Here is a 25,032-nt window from a genome sequence, read left to right on the forward strand (position 1 = left end):
GGGCTGGCGGGGCACGCAGGCGCGGCCAACCGGGCGCGGTTCCCGGCGCGCAGCCGCCGCCCCCGTGAGCGGCAGGTAGTAGGCTCCTTCCCGCGGCCACACGCAGGCTGTGCCGTGCCGGACCGGACCGTGCCGTGCCGGACCGGGCCGTGCGGGCGCTCGGCGGGGGATGCGCGGCCCCGGCGGGCGGGCGGGCGCACCTGGGCGGCGCGGCGCGGCGCGCGCGGGGCGGGGCGGGGCGCCGGCAGTGAGTGGCAGCGCGGCGCGGGCCAATGGCGGCGCCCGGGAGCGGGAGCCGGGCGGGCGGGGCCGGGCGGCGCGCGGGGGCTGCGCGGCGGAGCGTGTGCAGCGGCGCGCGGGGCCGCGGCCGGTGTCGGTGCGAGGCGCGGAAAGACCCTGCGGGGGGCGGCGGGGAAGACACGGATCCGGATCCGGATCCCGATCCCGGGCGGCGGCGGCCGTGGTGGTGGCGGCGGCGGCGGCGGGAGGAGCCGGAGCGGCGCGCCGCGGAGGAAGGAAGCGCAGGGCTGGCCGCTGCGTGTGCAACCTGGCTGTTCCTGCTGCCCGCGTCCACTCGCGGCTTTTCCTGCCGGCGCTGCCTGACAGCCGCCCGCCGCGGGTGTTGTCGCCGGGGTCTTTGGCGGGGGGGGGAAGAGCGAGCCGTCCTGCACAGCCCGGAGGCGTGATTGAAAGCCAGCAATAATTAACTGGAGGAGGAAGAGGAGGACGGGGGTGGGGGAAGACGAAGGAGGAAGGCACCGCGCGGCAGAGCCCAGCCGAGCCAGCGAGCGGCGGCGGGACGCGGCAACTTCGGCCGCAGCGGAGGAGCCGGAGCCGTGACCGCAGCGGCCGCCGCCGCCTCAGCCCGCGCCTGCCCTGCCCGAGGGGGGAGAGCCTCGCCGCCTCCCCGGCCGCCGGACATGTCGGAGCATAAGGCCGTCGATCCCAAGTTGTCGACGACGGACAGGGTGGTGAAAGGTGGGTGCTGCGCCCCCGCCGCCCTTTCGGCCGGGTCCTCCCGCCGGGCCCCGCAGGGGTCGCGTCCGTCCCCCCCTTCCCCGCCTGCCCCGGGCAGGTTCCGCGGGGCTGCCGGCGGCGCGGCAGCTGGGAGGGGTGGGCTCGGCCCGGGGGCTTGCGCCGGGCCCCGGTGGAGGGTTTGCGGCTTCCCTCTCCTGCTTGCCCGGCGCTACATTGCAGCATTTCCCCCCCTTCCTCCCCCCGCCGCCTCCCCCCCTCCGCCTTGAAGGCGCTGCACAGGGCTGGCGTGAGAGAGAGGGGGAGCCCCAGCTTCCTCCCCCGCCCCGGTGCCTGGGGGAGACAGGGCAGGGCTCGGCCCCCACCCCCAGCCCGGCCGCTCCTCTGGGCATCCCCCATTCCTCCTACTCCTCCGGACCGCGCTCCCCGGAGCCCCCCCGCAGGCTGCGCCGCCGCTTGTCACTGCCGTTCCGCTCCCCACATGCAGCGAGGATGCCTGGAAGCCTCCCCGCGCCAGCAGCCGGGGCTGCGCTCCCGCACCGAGCGCCGCTGCTGGGGACCGGTTGCGCCGCTCGGCTCCGCCGTGCCCCGCTCCCGCAGGGCCGCTCCCGCGGCGGGGATGCCGGGCGAGGGGGAGCGGGCCGCGGGCGTTGTGGGAGGCGGCGAAGGCTGCTTCCTCCTCCTCCTTCTCCTCCTCCTCCTCCATCGCCGTCTCTTGCTGACGGCCCGGCCTGCTAGGATGTGAAGTTATCCGGCGGGCGTAGCGTGTCCGTGCTCCCGCGTGTGCGTGCGGGTGGCCGTGAGGGTGCTCGGCACAAACACGGATGGGCTCCATGAGCTTTTCTCTGCTTCGGAGGGGCGCCTGTGCTGCCAGCCTCGGCCGTATAAACAAATGAGAGTTTGGGTTGACAGCACGTTGTGCCCCGCAGTACAGACCAAGGTTTTATTTACTGGGGTGATGCCTGATGTAAATTGCACGTGTGCATTTCTCGGTGTGTAGGAAGTGCACGTGTATTTAGTGGTTTGTGTTTTTTGTTTGTTTGTTTCTTTCCTTCCGCACTGGGCGCACAGCCAAGTGTATCCAGCTCTAGTGTATTTCACCCAGTTAGGTTATAACCCGTATGCTACGGTGGACAGCACAAATCCAAGGTGCAGCATGGATGTGTCCAGATCCTGCGAAAGCTAGAAATGGAAATGGCCTTGAAATACATACACTTCTGTATTTACATGAGTGTATGCCAGAATGAAACAATCAGTGTAAATACTATTTGGGAAGATGTGTTATTTGTGGTTTTGTGTTTATATTTACATTTACCATCTTATGCCTTTTCCCCTCTTACTTCATTTTCTGCCCCTCCAAAGGAAAGTGTAGGTATTCAGCTATTGTAAGAAACATAATTGCAAAAATTTTAAGAAAATCGCTATTTACAATTTAAGTTTTAGTCTGTTATATCACCCCAAGTGTAGGCTTAAAGCCTGTGTTTAGCTGATACTTGTCTTCTGTAGAAACAACAAATGGCCATCCTGTTAGGAGATTATGGGGTATCTCTTTTTTTTTTTTTTTTTTTTAATTTCCTTAATCTATGTGGTCCTGGTACATGACCAAACTCCTGATCTTTGCAGTGGCCAGCTTCCTTTGGCTTAAGACAATGTTTGTAATGAACATTAATCATTTCAGTATTTACAAAACCTTTAGTGCTTTCAGCTCATCTAAATGTGTTTTGTCAGCAATTGCTCTTTGTGTTTTTCCCACGTGTAAATGTCTCAAAGATCTAAAACCACTATTTCTAAGAAAACTTAGCAGTATGTGTAGTTAAATACTTTTATAATGCAGCTCAGAGAGAAATCAACTTGGTTAAACTGAGTTCAAGTCTTGAACAAAAGGAACATAGGTGCTGCCCATTGCCCCTGCTAACTGTTTGTCTCATAATGTCAGTGTTTCAGCGTAGATGTGAAGATCTGCTCAACTGGTTCAGGCCTCCATTAAATATTGAAATCCTTTTAAGGTTTTAAAATAGCATCCAAGGAGTGTAGTATACAGTCAAGTGATTGTTCATAGGATTATTCTTTGCTGCATCTTAGGCACTTCACACTGCCTTCCTGTGGACATTAAGGAAGTCAAGAAACTGGTGGTAACGAAGGAAAGATCACCTGGTTGTTTCTGTCATATAGGACATGATTTTTACCCTCTTGAGATGAACAACTGAAATGGGCTTGCAATGTTAAATTAACACAGAATAATTAAATTAAAAGTTGCATTGTAAGCACCTCTATAAGTAGTTGAAGTCTTGTTATTTTAGAGAGAATAACCAGATACTGTAACACTGGTAAAGTGCAACCTGAGAAAGCAAGCTAGTTCTTCTAAGTTAGAATATCATATAAAACCTTACTTAAAGGAAATGCCTTTAACATGGATGTAGTCTCCGGATTAAATTTTTCCCTCTGCTTGCCTGCTTGCCTGTGTGGCATTTTTTTGGTTTGATTTTATTATGTTTTTTTGGGTTTTTTTTTGTTTTTTTTTTTAAATCCTCTCGATTGCTGGTGTGTGAGAGGAGATGTTTCCTACGAACAGTAACTCTGAGCTGGCTGGTGAAAAATCCTGGCTTGGCACTGTTACGTAACAGTGGGACGGGCTTGGGGGGATTACAGTTCCAGCAGCTTTGTGCAGATTGCTTGTGGCTGAGAGCTGCTTCTTCAGGGGGTTGCTGTGGGCTTGATTTTGTTTTTTGCTTCTCGTGCTTAAAATGCTCAAATATATGGAGAAGTGGAGCTTTTCCATAGGCGAGGATTTAATCTCACACTAATTTTTCTTTGCTTTTTGAATTGTCTGAAGTGTGCTTGAACTGATTTGACTCAAAAATAAAACATGATTTTGGGATGTGGGGAAAAAAGGCTTGGGAGCCCCTAATGTTTTTACCGTCTTGCTCTTCTGGCTTTGTTATGCATATCTTACACTGTCATACGATGAGAAGTGTAAAGATGAAATTCAGGTTTGTGTGTAATGGTAACTTTCCAGAAGCAAATTAACTGTAGTTAAAATTGACAAAACTGTCAGTTTTGTTGGGCTAATGAAAAAAGTAAAATTAATCCAGAGAATGCAGTTATGATTTGAGGAGTACTTTCATTTTACTCTGGTGCTCTCCTGAAGATGGTATGTATGTCGTGATGCAAATTACACAATTCATCTTTACTCTGAATTTTGTCATGCTGTAGAGGAGCAACACTTTGGTCTGTTGACTGCAAATATGATAAACTGTATATTCAGGTGCCTTCAGAAGTTTGTGGGATCAAGGCTCAGGACAAGATACTGTTGCAGGAGGTGCTGACTTGATGTGCTTATAATTAATTTAAATTTCTTGCCTTTTTGTCAGTGGTATGGTGCAGCTTTCACTTGAACAGAGCTGTCTTAAAAGTTAGGGTCTTTCTTCAGGATTGAGGAAGCTACTCCTTATCCATGCTGCCTCCAACTCCTGAGACTTGGCAGCCAGAGTGTAGGCTTGGTTGTTCTTGTGAAGGTAGGAATACCTGTCCAGGAAAAACTGGACTGAGGGTAATAGCTCGTTTCACATGGCTCAGCTGCCTGATGTCAACAGCTTTTGCTCACTACTGACATTAGCAAGATTTGAACCCCACCCAGAGGGAAGGAAAAGCCATGTATCATGTTACTTGACCTCCTCAACGTGTTTAGTGTTGCATTAGTGCCTCTGAGGAATACTGCATTAAAGCAGAGTAATCCTAAATAAAAACTTTGAAAGTCAACTGGAGTAGTTGTACAATAAAAGTGAATTCAGTATTTCTTGGAAATCTTGCACTTAGTTAGGTACACTAATTGTTTTGATTTTTTTTTTTCTGGGCAGGTCAGATGGTTGTATGCTTTTGTGTGGGTTTTTGTGTTTGGTGCTTTTTTATTGGAAGTGTAGTTTTAATGAAATAATTCTGTCTCAGTTGTTTAGAAGGGCTGTAGCTGTGGCTTGTGATCCTTGGTGTTGTCCTTTCCTCTTGTGCGTTGCATGGGGAGGTGTACATGGTTATATCAGCAATTGACAACACACAATAAAACCAGACACTGCTGTCTCTGGATTTCAAACTGTGTCCTTGTTAATGCTCTCCTAAAGTGCAGGCTGACAGTTGTTTGTAATGTAATATGAATGCCAGCTCAGGATCGATATTTCACCATCAGTGTTCATTTCAGATTTGTGAGAGGTAAAATTGCTGTCAATAATGGAAACTCTAAACTTCATTGGTAATTCCCATTAGTCCAGGGAGACTTGTGTGTATTCACCAAAGGCTTGTGCTCCAGGCTGGAATCCAGCATTGGTGAATTGCAGAAGCCTGCTTCTGTCTTCCTCTGAATTGAGTTCAATTTTTCCAGCATAGATGAGTCCTGCAAGCGCTTCAGTGGGTTTTGAGCAATTGTGTTGACCTGAACATCTGTAACGTTTGTGGATTTGGTGTATTTTTTGGTGTAAATTTGGGTATTGCTTATTTATGGCAAGGACCAGGGTTACTTAAATAAAGTGTCTAATGCAGTAAAGGATGATAGGCCTCTCTGTTGAGGATGCTGAAGATTGTGTCTATCTGATCCTCATGAGGAAAAAGAAGGAATTGCTTTGTAGCTGTTTCTGTTGGCATAGGAAAGCTGACTTTAATTAATTTATTGTTGTAGTACTTAGGGGTATACTGCTTATCCTGAGGAAGACTGCATCTGGGTTCAAGGTGTACCATTAACTAGAGAATCCACCCACAGCTGTGCAAGAAAGGTGGTGCTGGTACAGCTGGGGATTGATTCTCTTCCTGTCCACTATTACCTTCAATTGAAGGAGCAGGTGTACATCCAGCTCAGTTTTAGTAACTCCATAGTTGCAAGTCTCCAGGTACCTTTATGAAACAAGCTGTGTGAGAGGCACCTAGGAGCAGAAAACAGTTGAATATACTTGGAGAGATATTATGGTTGTTTAGGAAAGAAAGCAAGGTTGCTGTGTTATGGTTTCTTATGTATATAACTAATTTGTTCTTACCTCATGTCAAAACTAAGTTAATACTTGTAAGACCAATAGATTTTATCAACTGGATGACACTTAGGTGTTGCAGTCTTTGTATGTTTTACATTGTACAAACCTGTGTGTGTATGTGGGATGTGTGTAGCGCTCATGAGGGATTATGAGTGTGGTGCTGAGAAACTGAAACAAAACCAAAGTACAGTCTTTGATGACTATGTGTAATAAAGCTGGTGATTTGTTTTGATTTATGAACTCACTGAGCCTCTTAGTCTTTAAGATCATTTTGTAAATAAGCCCTTTAGTGAAACAAGTCTTTTGCTGTATAGGCATAGGGGAAAACTGTGCACTTGCTGAAGGGTGCCTTTCTTACAGAGTTATTGCTGCACTGCATAGGTGGGAGGCTTTTCTCATGCTCTGTATGATGAGAGAGTGGCTTGCTGAGTGTGCTGAGTCGTGGGACTGATATGAAGTGAGGCACAAAATTGCCTTGTTTGTGTGTTAAATACCTTTTGTATGCTTCTGAATTCCACATTGGCTAAAGCTGCCTTCTGTTGCCTGCTCTTTTTGACTGAGCCTCAGTAGGGAGCAGTGCTTTTAATACCACTGTTTGTAATCTTGAAAGGGGAGTACGTACTGAATGATATCAGCGTTTAACTTAATTGGAAAATATGAGCCAGTTGAGGTCATTTTCTATAGGGAGATGTTGAAGAGAACAGTTGTTTTCTCTCTGTTATCCATACCCAAATTGAATGGTATTTACTTTCATCACATGTATCCCACTTAGAGATGATAGTTGTTGCGTGGATATGCTTGCATTGCAGTGCAGGTTGTGGCAGGAAGATCATGTGCAAAATATATTTGTTTATATAACTTGATATTTTAAATTATCTTTTTTGTAGTTCTAGCTTCTAGAACTCAGCACAGTGCGTTCTGTCTGGTATTTCTAAAGGGATTTTCTATCAAAAGTAATTTTGGGTAATGTCAATAAATAAGTACCTGTAGCCTGGATACTGCCAACTCATCTTCCTGGTTTGTTTTTTTTTTCCAGTTTCTTATGTTTTGCTGAGTGGCTTCTACTTACAGTACAAAAGCAGGACGATAAGTTAAATTTGGTACTCCATTTAACTGTGAATATTAACTTATTTTAGGCTTCTCAGTGATGTTGAAGCAGTTTATAGTGGGGATTAGTTTCTTCTTCATAGCTTCAAGGAATGTGGAAAAAAGTACTTCCTTAAAAGTGTTTTAAGATGGAGAGATACTGCTTAACACTTACTGTAAGCATGCCATAAAAGAAGCCACAAGTTTCTGAAGTAAAAGCCACTTCAAATCGTCTTCATGAAAAGGTACCTTCTTATATTCTTTTGTATGTGGTTTCATGAATCAAATATAGGCTGTGATTTCACAATAGTTCTTCAGCTGAACATTCAAATAATTTCCACTTGTGATAATCAGTCATTTATCTTGACTTTCCCCCATAAAAGATCATTTTATGTCTATTCAGTAATGGTGGAAAGTATCACCCCATTTTTGAAAACCATTATACTGCATGTGCCGACTAACTGTGCACGTTCATCTAAGTGTGTGGCTCACGGAGTGGTCTGCCCCTTGGGTTGTGGATTGAGATGTGGAATTGCTGGAGGTGGTACTCCAGGCACATACTTAATGGTTTCCTATAATTACTGAGTGAAGGAAGAGACCAGAGATCATGTGTGGAAAACCAGGGAGACAATAAGTGCTATTATGATGGTAAATCATTCCTTTAAAGGTAAAAATCTGGACTAATTCCCACCCTATTTACTCTTCCCCCAGAAAGCTGCCGCTGTTGAAATAACACCTCCAGAGCAGTACCTCCTTGACAGTCATCTATGTGTGTTTTAATCTCTATTTATAAGAGAGCTTAGGCATGGTAGTGTTGATACAGCAACAGTGCTGTATGAGGAGAACATGACTGTCTTATTTAAGATTGATTTAGGATGCCAGCATCATCTCCAGCTAATGGTCAGCTAACACCATTGATGTTTGGAGCTGGAGAGGAAAAGAAGCAGAGTGGAAAGACACCACACATTAGAAATGGTGGTTTTAGAAGTTAGTTCTTGTGTGTCTTGGGGTGCTTGTGTCTAAGGTGTAGATAGCATCCTTTAGGGTGTATTTAACCAGTTTTCAAAAACATTTCATTTGAAAACTGTCTATCAATCAAACTTCATTCTACTTGTAATTAAAAGCTGTGCTGAGCTTCTGTTGCAGCTCCTTTTACTTGTCAGCAAGTCATGTTTTTAATGCTTTCCCCCTCTCATGTTTCAAAATGCCCTTTTCCTGTCTATTCCTGTCCTGCATTTCTAAAAACTCTTCTTTCCTCATTGCTCTTATGCTTGTTTGCTTATTGCTAAGTATGATGAGCAGCCTGAGTGCTGCCTGGTAGATTTGAGTGATTTGGGTGTGTGCATTTAATGGAAGAGGTTCATGGAACACTGTATCTTTCCTCTTGGTGCATCTGTAGGTGCCTGGGGAAGCATGTGAGAACAGGGGAAGTACTCAGACTTCTGTTGTAACTCTGCAGCCAGCTGCTGACTGTAGCTTTCTTTTCAGTGAATAGCTCCACTGTCAGTGTGCTGCTCAAGCTCTACCCAGCTTGTCACAGAAGGATGTCTCTATTCTGCAGCTCAGCTGCTGCTTGCAGGTTTCTTGCAGTTTATGTTGAACACTCATAGTATGACTGTTAGTTTCAGCTTGTGTGGTTTGCAAAGCCAGCATGAACAGCGTGTTCTCGGTTAACTTGGAAGGGAGGTGGTATGGGTCCTCCTGCTTTGGTGCTTTTATAATCAGACATGGAAGTTAGTTAGCAATGATGGGTAAGACTTGGTGAAATTGCTAATACTTGAGAAGAATCCTGAGGTTCACCACAGATCAGTGAATTTTAAAACCCCCACCTTAAACTTTAGGATTGGAAGGTGCAGAACCTAGTCTGTATGGAGACTGTACCAAAACTTTGTGTAAATGAAAGGGAAAAACCATGCTAAAAAAGGGTTGTATAAAATCTTTGAGAAAAGATGCAGCAATTATTTTGTCTTTGAGAAAGGCATATTTGGGTTAATAAAATCAAGCTTCCAGAATTAAAAAGTGCTGTAATGTGTTGAAACATGTACTGATGGAGACAGATATTGCTAAAACAATATTCTATCCTATATTCTTTTTCTTCATCCCATTGTTTGGAGACAATTAGTTTAGATATTTTATTGCATCAGATTGCTGTTGGCAAAATACTTTGAATTATCTTGACTTTTGCACAATGCTGAGCTGAAGGGAAAAAAAAACCATCCAAAATTGCTATGGAGCTACAGTGTTCATCTAATACTTCCTAGTTGTGCAGACTTGATCTTTTTATACAATGTTGCTATAAGAAAGGAAGTGCACTTTGAACTTCTGATTGGAATGGTGAAAATAACATGTGTTAATAATGGCTTATGCAGATGTGATGCTACAGAGTCTTACAACAGTCACTCTAGGCATTGTTCAATAGGCTTAACTAATGGAATCCAAACTATCCAAAACTAGAGTGTTGGCCTCATGCTGTGTGTGATTAGATTTTTATTTTTAATTAAGACTTTTGTATTTGAAGGTTGGGTTTACAAATCTACTTTTTTTTTTTTTTTTTTTTTTTTTTTTACTGATAGTGACAGATGAATAACTGTGTTGCTGCTTAAGGTTTCAGGATTGTTTGTGTTTTGAAGTAACCATCATTTGGGAAGAAATCCTTTGCAGTCTAGATAGATGTCCCAAAGTGAGGAAAAGAGGCTCAGCTTCTAGCTTGTTATCTGTTGCTAAGTTTGGCTATAAGTTCATATTTAGCAATTATTTCTTCCTTTGGATCAGGAAGTTTCATTGTCACAGGTTTTTTGTTGCTGCTGTGTTTGTTGCTTGTTACAGAGTCCCAGGCCACTGCCATGAAAATAGGTCAAAGCAGTGTATGTTTAGGTCATCATCTTTCCAAAGTATTTGGAATTTCTCTGGCAGTGTTTTTGTTTCTTAAAGTGGAGAAAGTGGTAAAATGACTTCTAATTTTCTTCATGCATTATTTTCTTGGTAGCAATAAGGAAGGTAAAAAGCAGTGCAGGATTGTGATTTCTTCCTGGTCTATAGCTCTGTGTGGATGATCTTGGAGGGGAGGACACATTGCTAGAGAGGAACCTATATTCTCTCATTTTCTTGAGAAATTCCATGAAATTACTTGAAGTAGTATGTTTAAAGTTCTGTGGAGATTTTATGTGGGAACACATGCTTTGCTCTAGCTTTTTCTCCATATGTCAAAGAATAGTGCTTCATTGGAGAGAGCTGTATCTGAAAATTCTTTCTGCATATATATATATATATATATATATATGAATTTTTCTATTTTAACCTTTTCTTTGCTTTTGTGTACTTGAATCTTTATGAATAAGTCTGATTTGGTTCATGTATATTTCAGTTAGCAAAGCAATTAAAAGCTTCTAGATGGTGATGCCTACCCTGTTCTTGGCTCCAGAGAAAAGATGTTTCATCATCTTTTCCTTCAACTTGAGACTTTAAGTCAGCACACCTCTTTTTAACCAAAAAACCAAACCAGGATTTATTAGTTCAATTATCTTTTTATTACTGGAAAAGACAATTTTGATAATTTAATACCTGTTATTTACCATGATTTTGTAAGTAGTTTAACATAATTGACAATTTGAATAAAGAACCATTCTTACAAAATCCCTTCCTATCCCCCCCAAAACACTCAAAACCAACCCATGAACAGAAATTAAAAATAAAATAGGATTTAAATGATTTCTTAGTCTTTTTTCCATGATGCTTGCCAAGTTTCAGTTTGATGTAGATTACAATGGTCATACTGTGTTAAAATCTTTAAAAAAGTGCAACTGGTCATTAGCTGCAATGACATGAACAGCTGTAGTATTTTATGACAACAGCTGGGAACAATCTAGTTCTCTTCAATAACTTTCTTTTGTTGTTTCTTTCATGCCATTTTTAAAATGAGAAAGCCAGATTACTGTATTTGTTCTCTGTTTTACACCAGGGATTTCTTCATAGGCACTGGTGGCAATTACGTATCAAAATACAGCATTGCTGTTTGTGACTTGGTACATTTCCCTCTGCAGGACCTGTTTCATAACCCGCTGAAATCTGTGGGAGTTGGAGTCTTTCATTAACTTGAGTAAACTGTGAATCAAGTTGTCATCCTAGGATTTCTTATTTTGGCCTTCCTTTTTCAGTGCATGATTTCTCTTTGGTTTAAACTACTTTGTTATATTTGATCTTTTACAGCATTAGCACTTATTTTAAGAGTGAGCTAAGTGCCTTTCTACTTTGCAATGCTCATTTACCAAGTGAGGATGAACTTGTCTGTTTGTAGGTGGCTGGTTTGCCAAGAAAGTTTGCTTCTCTGTTGCTCTCTCTTCAGAAGTGTAGTCTGAAATGTTTTCTGTGTATGTGCATATGGTTGTTCTTTATTGTTGGAAAAACAAACAGAAGACTTTATGCATATATGTTCTTTCTGTGTCCCTTTACAAAGAAGTTTTCTTCAGTAATGAACACATTTGGGTCACCTTAAATAAAATCTGTTTAACTCATTTTTCAGCTATAAGAGAGTAGCTTACGGGTAGTACTGAAGATGTACACAGCAGACAGGTATGAGAGCATTATTTGCTTCCCTGAGAAACCTGCTGTTGTATGTCACCTGAGTGGTGGTGTCTGTGATTCCTAGAGGGGAGCCTTATGGCATAACATGGTGTATTGGGATGACAGGTGGAGAGTTTGGGAGGAAGAAATGAAGAGCACAGTGGGCAAGGGGGTGTGTGTTTTGTGCAGTGAAGTGTTACCAAGGGAATTTAGAACTAAGGTAGTTTAGAAATCCAAGGAGAGCTGTTTTGGTACTGCTTCGCCTCACGAGCCTTGTTGGCTCAGGTGAGTATCCTGGAGGTGCCTGTGCAGCAGGGCAGGAAGCTGAGTGGTAGCTTCTGGGGAACTTGACTCTCAACAAGCAGAGAACTGGCAAAGGCAGTTGGTGAAATTTTTAGTTAGTCATATACTCTGTGCGTATACCCCTAAGTTTGATTTAGATAGTTCGTTCTCTGACATTCTCCATATTTAAAAAAAAAAAAAGTTTACGGAGATAAAGTGCTTATAGTCTTTGTTAACCATAACAACTTTTAATCTGTAGTTATGTTATCAGTAAGAAGGAGGGGAAAATGACTTGAGGGTCCTGTGTTTGGAGCATCCTGAGATAAGGTTACTTTTGGTAGTTGGAAGAAAGAAGTGAACTCAAAAAAAATCCCATACTTGTACTACAAAAGGGGAAAAACCTGCACTCATTTCAGTTGAGAGATCACTTTTAGCTTCTGGGCTGTTGACTACCTCATCAGGTATGGTTTGATTTGATTTTTTGGTTCCCCCCCACGATCACTTAATTTTCTGCTTTCCACTTCACTGGAGAAATAGTGTATCTGTAATTTTTATGAATGATGTGTCAAAGTACCTTTCTCAGTCACTCTCAGTAAAAAAGCACAAGCTCTGACAGCTTCACAGAAGCCCAGAATAGTTGAGGCTGGGAGGGACCTCTGGAGATCATCTGGGCCAGCTCCAGCTCTCTGTCTTTCATCACAAGAGAAATGCCTTGGTCCCATAAGTCATCTTTGTGGCACTTTGCTGGGCTCTTGGTAATTGGTCCATATCTCACAGTTTGTGGGACATGTGGAAGTACATGGAAGTCAATTTATGCATAGAGAGAAGCTTGTACGTTAGGGAATAGCATACTTTAATCCTTTTAACAAGGTACTGTTCCTTCCCTGGAGCTCTGACTCTCAGGTGACGCTTACCTCACATGTAAATACTGTTTGTTTGCTACAGAGAAGATGAGGGGTAGCGCTGTCATTAACTGAAGTCTTAAATGCATGTGAATTTTCTGTACACTTAACCTCACATCTTGTATCCTATTGTAACAGACAATATTTTGCTGTAAGTTAATTGTATAACCTTGGCTAATCTCAGAAGTACTGCCCATCAGCAAGTTACTCTGCAGATATCTTTTTTTGTTATAATCCAATTGCTCTGGCTTCTGAAAGTGTGTTAGACTCTTTGCCTTCACCCTTGGTTTATGGAGACAGAGGTTTTTATGGGTTGTCTTAGAGAGTTTGCCAAGAGCCTTCAGGGCTGCATAAAGACAATTGTTGCTAGCAGGTTGATAGAGGTAAATCCTCTGCTAAGCGCTGGTGAGGCCATACCTGAAGTGCTGGATTCAGTTCTGGTCTTCCCAGTATGAGAAAAACCTGGACATACTGGAACAAGTTCAGTGCTGGTGCACAGAGATGGCCCTGGGACTAGGGAAATCTGAGAGAGCTGGGGCCACTGAGTGTGGAGAAGACAAGAGGGGCTTTATCTGGCTGTACTAAAGCTGGTTGTAGGAAATGGAGAAGGGGCAGACAAACTCTTTTCAGCAGTGCCCAGTGACAAGGCAAGAGGTTACAGGCACTGATTGACAGCTCTCACAGTGAGTAACTTTGTGCTTTTCAAACGCTAGCACAGGTTGCTCAGAGGTTGTGGAGTTCCATCCTTGGAGTCATTCAAAAGCCATCTTGATGGGGCCCTGTGCAGCTGACTCTGTCTGACCCTGCTTGAGGACTGGTGTTGGTTGGAGCAGCTGACCAACAGAGGTCCCCTTTCAACCTCAACCCTTCTGTGATCACCTTTTACTCAGCTCTCTTAAGTGGATAATTACAACAGTTGATCAATTCAGAGACCTTTTGACCGAACATGAAGTAGAGAAATCTGCCTTAAAAATTCAAAGTCAGGTTTGCTAATGAGGTGTTCTACAGGAGGAATGCTTTGTGTGATCGAGGGTCCACCATGTAAATAATTATCCTGGCATAGCAGCAAGATATGTTGCGTTGGGAAGATTATATATATGTATATTTATGAGTTAATGCATCCATATGTAGCTAGTAGTGTTGCTGGCAAAAGACTTGCACAGATCACTCTTGAGAATTTTCAGAATCTCCCAAGCATGTGCAGCTCTGGAGTTTGGTGTAGCTTGGAAGCAGGACAGATAGTATGACCACTGTACTTCACTTTGGACAACTGTAAGAAAAAGGTAAAGCAAGCTTTTATATAAATCTTACATAGTTACTGCCAGTGTTTCTAATATGACTATCAGAAAGGTCCATTTTCTAATTACTGGAAGGAAGTATTTATCTTTCCCTAGTCCTTGGTTCATCTGATTTTGTCATAGTGGCATGACAGTTGAAATTGAGAGGGATGGCAGTTGTCTTTCAGCACTGACACTCTCTGGCATATTTTTTCTTTGCTGTATTTTCATGTTCATTTGTTTCCTTATGAGGGTGAATGTTGCCCTTTAAACCTGACTAAGTTGCCCTTTAAACTGAATCTTACATGTGTTAATCTAAAATCAAACCTGAGATAAGGGAATCTCTTGATGTGGGTAACAGAAAATGAAAATAAGCATCTGGAAAGGTTCAGAGTAATGACAGGATTATGCTGACTACTTCAGAAAAGTTAGTAGAGCAACCATACTAGAAATTCTGAGCAAGTTCTGTAGGTGGCATCACCTCCATGGATAAGTAATTTGGATAATGGAGGTAATACTTGGTTTTGGAAGTGTAGCTTCCAGGGTTGCTCAGTTGACTAGATACATTTGAGGAAAAAGAGAGACAGATACTAGAATTTAAATCATGAATGGCCTTGGTGTAGTACAAATGATAACATAAATTTAAATGGGCAAACATACATCCCCATGCAAGAAGCTCTGAAATATTCTGTGTTGTAGGAGTCTGGGAGAGCAACAGGCTGAATTTATTATTGGTTCAGTATACAACCATCAGAAAGGATGCTCCCTGAAGTTAGGGAAAAGTCACAAGAGGAGTTTGAATTACCTTTTGTTTTCTGCTTCAGCATCTCCACATTTAGGTAATTCAAAGGAGAAAGGAGTAGGTTCTCATTACCTTCAATAGTGAGTAGGAAAGGTTCTCACTACCTTCAGTAGTGAGAACTGCTGAGTATGATAAATGACCCAGAGAGGATAGTTAGTTATTTATTCATGTTTGTGTATCTGCAGCACTGTAGAAGTCTCTGTCAAAGGTCTAATTTCTCTTCAAAGAAACCACCAGAAAAATGGTCTATATAGGCAATGTGTTTGTTCACAGTAGGACTGTAATATCCTATGAACATCTTCCTGAGATCAGCAGGTGCTCCTAAACTTTACTGTGGAACTGGAAATAGAGAAGTCCTGGGTGTTTGTGATTGGCTTGTAAATACAAGGCATGCTGCTAGTTAGTTTCTGACAGAATAGCATCTCCTGCTTGTGTAAGTGTGCCTGTTTCTGGTTCAGTGGCACTGCAGCAGGAGAGGAGTATGTGAACCAGAACCACTGTGTAAGGGAAAGATGAGTGTTAAAAGCTTTCTTCTTGAAACCCCACTAATTTCCTCTGTAGTGTTTGACTTCCCATTCAGATAGGGAAATGGCTGTGGGTAGTTGTGTTGCCAGGCAGGTGTTGCAGAGGCAAAAGCATTAATATTTTGTGCTATGTACTGAAAAGATTCTGAAGCTTTAGAAGACTTTTTGTCTGTTTTCAATCCTGTAAGAGCCTTAGGTAACAGGTTACTAACTCTAATTCCTGAGTTAACTGAAATGAATGCCTTTTGATTATTAAAGGAAAAAAATAGCCAAACCTAAGATATACAAACCCTTCTCCCCAAATCAACAAACATCTCAGAAAAAATTATGCATCTGTATATGCATAATTATGCAAAATAATGATGCATAGGTATGCATTTTTCTTTCCCTTTATAAACAAATTTGGAGTCTCCATTAAAAAAAAGGATGTTTTCTTGCATTGGTGGCCTAACTGCTATAAAACCTGTGTCAGTATGGACTGTTTAATGTCATGCCTTTCTCCTGTACCAAGAAAATGGTGATGACTGGAATGCATGTCATCAACTTCTGTAATCAGAGTACTTGAAATATTTACAATACCGTGATTACAGTAAAGCTTCTTATGTACACATACACACACACTGTAGCTGCCTTATATATTTTGGCCTTTCAAGTTTACATCCTCATTTGTCTGCTAATCTCATGTGGGGTTTGTTTTTTTTTTATCTAAGGTGCTTGGCAAAAATGAATAAAATATGAACTTCTTTATCTGCTATGTGAGGTTTGCTATGTGGACACTTACAAAATATTCTAGTGAAATGAAACAGGAGAAAAGAGCAAAGTTTGAAGATGTTCACAGGCCAAAACCAAACACTGCAATGTCTACTGAAACTACCAAATTCTATTTTAGGGGTTTGTCTGTCAAGAGTCTAAAACATTTTCATGGATCCAGTGAATGGAATTGAGCAGCAGGAAATCCTGGAACAGATTTGCTGGAAAGGCCTCTCTTTGGAAGGACACCTCAAATGGCCAGGACCAGCCTACAAAAAAGTACCCATCCATGTAACTTTCTGTAGGTGTGAGATGCAGAGGAGTTTCAGGCCAAGACCTGTTGGTCTGATCTGTTTTGTTTCTGTTATGTGCAAGAGCTGTGATCAGTTGGTGCCATGCTTGGCCAAAAAATCCAATTCTTTGTAGGCACTACTCCTGCTTCTTGTTTCAGATCCTTATAGTCTGTCCAATGGGAAATAATAAGGTATCCCAGAATAATTACACCTGTAGTATTTCCTGTCTGATGGGCAAAGTTCACAGAAAACCTTCTAAAGCATGACTACAGACTCATTTAATTGAATCCAGATTCTAAACTGGGCATACCTGGACTGAGTCCAGGGCATGAAACTGGAGAGGATTGGGTGGCACTAATAGATGGTGTTCTCCTGTAACTGGATTGCCAGGCATCTGTTGCAGGAGGCATTAGAGAATGTGCCCACTCAGTGGTAGTCAAAGAAACTTGGATTGCTCCTTGCTGGGGGTCTTGTAGAACTTTTTATGCTGGTGCTTGGAGCTCTAAAATGAGGCTGTTGTAAGTAGTTTTGCTTTCCTGGCATGAGGGCAATATCCACAGCAAGAGGATATGGATTTTTGCTTTATAGGTAAACTGAAATTGTGGAATAAAGTCCTCCTTTTTCCTGCTGGGATGAAGGGTGATCCTAGATCTTATGCTCTGTGCGCCTGTGTAAAACATTTATGTTAGACCTTTCCTTTTCTTATGCAGTCTATAGTCTTCTTAAACCTGGGTGGCTTCATGTAACTTGTACCAAAAGTGAAGTGCCTTTTTTTTAAATCCAGTTCATGATTTTGCAAAAAGAGGATGATGTAAGAACAAGAAGTGAAAGCAAATACTGTTAGAAAATCATGCCCTTGTGTGTGGATGTGTGGCCATGTAGCTTTTGTCTTCCTTGAGAACTGAGGGTTTCTTTCATGCCTGGCTGACTGATGTGCCCTGCCCTGTTGGGCTGTGCAGTCTGTCTTCCCTAACAGGCTGTAACAGGGTTTTTTTTAATCTCTTTTTGATAATTTCCGATTTTGCTGGCTTTTTTTTTTTCTTTTTAGGTGTACAGTCCCCTCCCCTAAAGGTTGCCTTTTGTATGCTGATGTACATAAACTACCGCAAGGTTTTCTTAAAGAATAGTGGAAGCAGGCCCACTAGTTCTCCCAGGAGAAAAGTGTAGTGAGGTCAGTGGTATTCCTTTTACTTCCCTTTTGGTTTTGTTCACTCCTATGCCTTGTAAAACAGCCAGGAAGATTTGCCACAAATCTGTTTATTTCTTCTTCTACAGAATATAATCCAATGCTGACTTTTATTTTCCTTACAATAAGTCTTCCAAAATCCCAGCAGCAAGTCACAAATGGCATTTTATTCTTCTAATTTGGAATCTTGTGCTCCAATCTGTTAAATCAATATTGCTCTCGGAATAGTGCCACTTGTTATTACCTGTCTGGTGAAAGCATTGGATTTGGCATGCATACATGTGTGTTCTACTTGTTTTGTTTTTTCTTAACTTAGAGTAAATGTATTCCCTGCCACCTCCCCTCAGGTTTAGGAAACAGGATCTCCACAACTAGGATTCTGGAACAAAAGCAAGGTTTAATCTTTAAATGAGAGTATGGATTGTCACTGTAGAGCCTTGACTCCAAATATAGTCAGTTGTTGTGTTTTCAGTACCAAATCTCTTTATCTTCTCTGGAGGAGTCACAGCTTCCCCTTTTTGCCTCTTTTCAAACTGCAATACTTGTTACCTTTTATTAACTTTACTTGAATTGTTATGGATGGAAAGTAGTGCAGCTGCCTGCAGAGTAATAGTTAAAAGTTTACAGTGAGAAAAGAGTCTGTTGCTTTTGCAGCATCTTTTGTTTTTGATTCGTCTTCTCTCTGCTGTAACCTCACTGAAATCCAGAGTCTCTGGCACTGGGAAGTGTGTGAAAGGCCAAAATGTCTCATTCAGACAGTGACTCAGATGTGCAGTCACTTAACTCTCCAAAGGCTTTGTTGTATCTTAGAACTGAGTGTACACTGCTCTGGTATATCCTCAGACCTGAGGATGTTCATGGGCACTCAGCCAAGTACAGATTATCCCAACCCTTGAAAACTGCTTGGATCCCAGTATAGTTTGCAGTAATTTGTTTTTCTATAGCAGTGATTAATTAAGACAAATACTCTCTGAAAAGCCTCTTAAAATTTTAGAAAGAAGAGATTTTATTTTCTCTAACACATACCTTCCTAAGGCAAAGTGATTATTCTTTAAGATCTGAATCTTCTGTGGTGATTGTTCTCCCCCAAGAACATCTGTGTGGAATTAATAGAAGAGCTGTATATAGAGAATAAATTGCTTGCAACTTGTCAGATAAAGTGTTGTTAAAATTGAAAGCCTCATAATTTTACAGCATTAGGGAGAACTACTGAGAAATAATCGTTCATGTTTTTACCTTTGATCACATGGCAACAAGTAAAAAAGTGGTTTTGCATTTCAAGTAGAAGTTGACGTTGCTATTCATGAAGGCTTATGACTTGTGCATTTAGTGAAAAAAAGGACTAAGATTTGTCCTGTCTGTTTGCAGAACACCTCGTTCTTGGGTTAGAGATGATGGCTTGCAGAGGGAGTGGTGGTGCTGTCTGGAGAGGAGACCCTGTGCCACTTCATCTTTCCTTCTACTTTTATCCCTTGCCTCTTCCCATCCTCCCCCTCCTTTTTTGTTTTATTGAACTGTAGCAATTTGTGACATGATCCCAAAGACAATGAAAACAAAGTGTATCGAAAGGTTGGTGTTCTTTGAGATCTGGTGCCAGAAAGCTTTTGGAAAAATACCCAATTGTAGCAAGTACAGAAAAAAGATGAAACATTATGTGAGAGACTACTTCCATTTTGGTCACTGCAAAAGAGGAGAAAATTATATTCTTACGGCACTTTTCTAGCTGAGGTGCGCTGTCAGGAGAATTGTCCTTATGGGAATATTTGCATACGGAAGTAAAAAAAGTTGTGTAGGTCTAAGTTGGGACTCCTTTTATATATATGTCACTTTTAAGTTATTATTGCTTTTTTTACAAAAAACAACTTTCTATCTAAACTCAATTAGCTGAAAAGAAGCTGAAGGGGATATTTGTGGGTGTTTATAAAAATTTTCAGTATTTCATACTGGAGCAGTATTCCTAAGCCTCCCCATACTGGGCTGGACATGAGCAGAAATGGACCAGTCTCTTTAATCTTGTTTAATAAAGTACTTGCTTCAGCTGTACAGAGACTGTTTTGCTTTTAATTCAACTGATGTAAGAGCCAGTGAAGGCCGTCAGGTGGTTGCATATCTGCAAGAGGCAGTGGTTTGGCTGCTGAGCGTGCAGAGCAGTCACAAGGACGGGTGGTTTAGCGCAGCCTCCATGGCTTACCTGGACTTTGTGCAAGAAAACCTCTCTGGGGAAGGGTGACAAGATTCTGCCTGAGTTTGTGCCTGGGCAAGCCAACTGAAATGACAAGTGCAGCCATTTCTTTCTTTCCCCCTCCCCCTTTTTAAGTTTGTTTTTTTTTTTTAATTTGCTGATGCAGGTTTGTGGTATGGCTGAGGAACCAGTGACTCCACACATTGGCTGTGGTTCTCTCTGTACCAGCAGTCAGTCCTTTCTAAATGTATCAGATAAGCAAAACAGTTTATAGAGGGCTGAGTAAATTCACTTAAAGACTGGTAAATACTGTTTGCCTTATCTCTGTTAACCTAAACACTTTGTGTAAATGGCTGCTGGTAAATGATCTTCAGTGAGTTCTATGAAAAGAAAGTATTTAGTTTTAGAGTAGTTCAAGAGGCCAAAGGAGTTTACTTGTCTGTGATGGTAAGTTCTCAAGTAAATCACAAAATCATACATGGGTGGTCTGGAGACAAGCTAATTAAATGTAGTAGGAATCTTAAATTCAAAGACCAAGTTTTCTCTTTCAGTTTTTCTGTTCTTAAAAGGTTAGTTATTTTTTCCAGAATGATGTAATTTAGTGTTTTACGGAAGTTATTGCCAATACCTAAAAAACTTGTATGTGCTCAGAATGATTAGAAGAGCAATTTCAGTGTAGGGCTTTTGTAAACATCCGCAAGAGCTGGAGTTTGATACTTTGTTGTTTTGTAGAAATGGAGTTGGACTAAAAAGCTTTTTCCTGCTGATACCTCATTTTCTGTTCCATGGTCAGCTGGAAGATAATTAAGAGGCATAGTATCCTGTCTGTGAGGGAGGTACAACCCTTGAAATTTTCTGCAAAGCCTAGAAGATGACCAGTTTTCTCAGAGTCTTGCCTAAGGCCAAGTCCAAAATGCTGGTTTAGTAACTTAATGGTGTATTTTTGGTACTGGTGCCAGGCCTCATTCATCTTACAGTGTCTTGCTGATTAATATAAAAGTTGCAGTTCTTTTTAAATTTTGTCATCCTCTTGCTTTAAATTGGTTATATAAAGTACTAGGAACATCTCTGACATCTGTTTTCTTTTGAGCTGTGAAATGCTTTTTGCTTTATAATTTATTAAAAAAGTATGTGTTAAATTAATTCTACATCCACCTATCCTTCTGGGGGCGATGTAGGGTGACTGTCCAGGTTTTCTTAACTACTGAGTACCAGTAAGCTCTGCTTGCCAAGGATGTCTTGGTTGTTGTTCCCTTCCATGCAAGAGCAGGACTTGCTGCTCATGGCCTGGTTCTTTCTGTAGTCTCCCACCATCCAGACAGAGCAGCTTCAGCATTTCTGGTGCTGTTGCCATGATGCCTGTAACATAATACAGGTCAGGAGACTCTCACCTCATGTTAGGAAGGACCTGTGATCCTCTGCATGGTGTAGGATTAAGAGCCTCTGTGCCACTTTAAAATGTTTTTCTTTCTGTAGGAGGAGGAAAGAGAGAAGCTGAGGGTCTTCTGCTTTTGATTCCCAATGTGAGGCTCATTAGCTGATTGCTAAAACTTAGAATGATTTCATCTGTGATGCAAGGCACAAGTCTAACTACTTAACCAACAAACTAACTAACTAAAGTCACTATTAAATATCTATTCTAAAATGAAGAATCATAAGACTATTTTGTACAACATCTGATAGTACATCTGAAAATTGTAAAGTACAGATATGGATGTGCTTGTCCCTTTTTGTTGACTTTTGCATATTTGAAAAACCAAAGTAACTTCTTTAAAAAGTTTTAATTGGGTTGAGCATTTCAGCTTTTTAAATGACTATATGCAGTATATGAACTGTTATATTCTCCAAAGATGAAGTGTGACAAAGAAGTCATATGCATTTTTTTAAATCAACAAAGAAGGAAGTAGACTTGCTATACTGCCTTTTAAATAGAATATTCTGTACATTTTGGTTTCGTACAGAAATCTTTTTCTATACTGGAAACTCCTGAATGGATTCAGAGCTGCCCTTACACTGGAACATTTGCCCATGTGTAGGAATATTTCGTTGTAAATCGCATTACCAGTGTTGCAGCAGAACTTTCTGCTAGCTGTGTTCACAGCATGGGCTCTTGTGACTTTAAAATATAATCCTTACTGTTTATGAGTGCAACACTGAGAATGAGGCCTCTGTAAATAGATCCAAATCCATATTTGTGGGTGGGAACATGGGAGGTTTTGTGGTGTTTTTTTAATCTGATATCTTGAGACAAGCAGCTGCCTCTAACATCACTCAAAGGGCTGCAAAATTGAATTAATCAGACACGCTTCTTTGACTGATACTTGGAAACTAATAGCAACCCTGTCACTGTCCATGGTCAGCTGAATTTCACCCAGCTGGAAATCCCAGTGGTGTTCTCTGTTCATAGTGGAGAAAACTGAGCCACTGGCCAGACCTTTGCCTGTTGACCTTCTGCAGTGATTTCCACCTCCCCTGGGAAAGTCTCCTGCTCCCTGAGGGGTGAATTATTTGGGCCCTGTGTTTGTAGGAATTGTCTGTAGTCTTGGACATCCTTAGTGGAAGATTATAGACCTGGGCTTCCAGGTTGATCTTTTTTGCATCCATATCTCTTTTTTTGGAACCAGATAATCCAGGCTGAACAGAAGTTAGATTTGGCCTGATGATTTGTGCCTCATTAGGATCAGTTGTTTTTTTTAGATACAGAATGTACGTGTCATTCATATGTTAGAAATATACCAAGGGAACTCCAAAGCAGAAGAACCAAAAACGAAAGTAGCTAATCACAAAAGGCCAACAGTGTTTTCTGCTGGAATTACGATGCTGGGAGAACTTCTCATAGTCCCTGCAGATGAGTCAGCAGTGCTGTCCCGCCAGTAAGGCCACCCATGTCCTGGGGTACATCAGGCACTACATTGCTGGCCAGGCCAGGGAGGGGATTGTCCTGTTCTGCTCTGCATTGGGGTGGCCTCACCTCGAGTCCTGGGGGCAGTTTTGGGCACCACAATATAAGGAAGGCATTAAGCTATTAGAGAGCATCCATAGGAGGGTAAAGAGGCTGGTGAATGTCTGGAAGGGAAACCTTACAAGGAGGAGCTGAGGTCACTTTGTTTTGTTCAGCCTGGAGGAGGATGAGGGGAGACCTCATTGCTGTCTTCAGCTTTCTCACAAGGGACAGCAGAGAGGCAGGTACTGATCTCTTCACTCTTGTGACCAGTGACCAAGGGTCAGGTGTCAGGAAGAGGTTTTTCACCCTGCAGGTGGCTGGGCACTGGAACAGGCTGCTCAGGGAAGCGGTCACTGCAGCAAGCCTGTCTGAGTTTAAGGAGTGTTTGGACAATGCTCTTAAGCACATGGTGTGGTTCTTTGGGTGTTCTATGCATGGCCAGGAGTTGGACTTCATGATCCTGATGGGTCCCTTCCAACTTAGCAGTTCAGAAAAAAATTACAGTACTTGAGTGTCTACAGGTGCAGTATGAATATATTTCACATAATGCTCTAAAGTCTGCCAGGTTTCCTGGTTTTTCTGACATTATATATAAAGCTTGGAAGACTTGAATCTGGTAGCAACAAGGTCTTACTCCTTATTTTTGTATGGAATTGTTTAAAGATCCATTGGAGTCTGCTAACCACAAAATGGAAACAAATTTATCCACGCTAATGTAGTAGCAGTTATATATACAACATACTGTTACCTTCCAAACTGGCATGAAAAGCTCAAAACTTTTGTAAGACTGGAGGATGCATGGCATATATAGGATACTGACACCTTCTTTTGGATACCTGTGCTTCCTTCCAGTCTGGCAGTGGGGGGTGGACAGCTCCTCCAGGGATGGTGCAGTGGCTGTTGAGTATTGTCCAACCACTCCCAGGCATCTCCCACCCTTCTCTGAACACCGTGCTCTGGTGCCTGGTATTCCTGGTCATGAAGTCAGAAGACAGAAATATTTCCCACACCTGGGTTGTGTGGATGATGCCTCAGTACATTTCCTCAGTTTTTTTCCATTTAAATGTGGAGCTATCTGCCTGGGTCACAGATTGGAAAGTACACTGTGTTTCTTGGTACATGGCTTTGTGTCTTCTTGAGCTGTGGCTGTAATTATGGTATGGTGTAGGGGGATAGAATATAAGAAAATAAAGGTAGTATAGAAAGTAATCTTACCCCTAAGAAGTTGCAGCTGGGCTAATTATTAAAGATTAGGAGCAGGCCTGACTTTACCAGGCCACAGCTGTAGCCAATGAGAAGGAGAGTGCTAGAAAAGAGTGGATTGGTTGGTTGAGGGGAGCTGGAGTTAGTTGGCTGCTGCGGGAAGAAGGAAGAGTCGGTGCTTAGAGGAGCTGCCTACGAGAAACATCAAGGAGGTATGAAATTCTTACAATAAGGAGACAACAATATGGAACCTTTGCAATATAATGACAACAGTATGGAAGTAAAGGTTAGGGAGGGAGAGTTGCTCCCATGCAGTGTAACCTAGCATATGGCTGACCAGTGATGCCAGTAATGCCAATGACTTTTGCCTTGGGTATTTATGGCAGGAGGTGTCAAGCTGAGGGCTCTGTGTCCCAAGGCGGTGAGCAGGACAGTGACAGTGGTGTATGGTTCTGCTGACAGCGCAGCAGGAGCCTCTTGCTGGATATTTTGTTGAGGATATTCAGCTACCTGACCTGTTGAACATTTGTCTGTCAGCCTTTCAGATTAATGCAGATGCTGACATGCTCTCAGAGCAGTTTTGGGTATTATTAGTTGCACATTTGTGAAAACCTTCTCTTTGATAAATTTTTACTATGTGTGCTTAACAACTTCAGTGTAAAGCCCTGGCTCTCCCTGAAGCCTGAGGGAGCCTTGGCATGAAGCATGTAACAAATGAAAAACTTGGCTTGATCCAAAAAAGGGGGTTTCATTTCTTTTCAGATGGCTGTCTTGCTGTTCACTCTGTATAAATGTTGTCTCTCACCTTAAAAGTAAAATAAATAAAATTTGAGTAATTAATGCAATTAGTGATTGACAAGAAGAAGCAGTAGTCTTGGAATTTTTGTGATTGCTGAGGTGGCTACTTGTTAACAGTTAAAGTTTGTAGAAACTGAGAATAGAAAATTTATTTAAACTCAATGCATGCTTTTGTTAGATATTTTTTCCTTTTTTAAAGTGGACTTCCAAACCTTGTTATGCTTAGAAGCATAGTGATATGAAATAGAAACCATTG

General features: G+C 42.3%; 1 protein-coding gene across 1 annotated transcript in view; it reads left to right on the forward strand.

Annotated features, from left to right (window-relative positions):
- The first annotated feature begins 423 nt into the window (after positions 1–423).
- The window catches only part of PPP3CA (protein phosphatase 3 catalytic subunit alpha), a 171,050-nt gene continuing 146,441 nt past the window's right edge, over positions 424–25,032 (forward strand). The window contains exon 1 of the mRNA XM_059469843.1: positions 424–978. Coding sequence (XP_059325826.1) covers positions 921–978 — 58 coding nt within the window. The 5' untranslated portion in view covers positions 424–920. The remainder of the gene's footprint in view (positions 979–25,032) is intronic.

The sequence above is a fragment of the Ammospiza nelsoni genome, chromosome 4 (genome assembly GCF_027579445.1).
Source record: "Ammospiza nelsoni isolate bAmmNel1 chromosome 4, bAmmNel1.pri, whole genome shotgun sequence".
In the NCBI taxonomy this organism is placed as follows: domain Eukaryota; kingdom Metazoa; phylum Chordata; class Aves; order Passeriformes; family Passerellidae; genus Ammospiza; species Ammospiza nelsoni.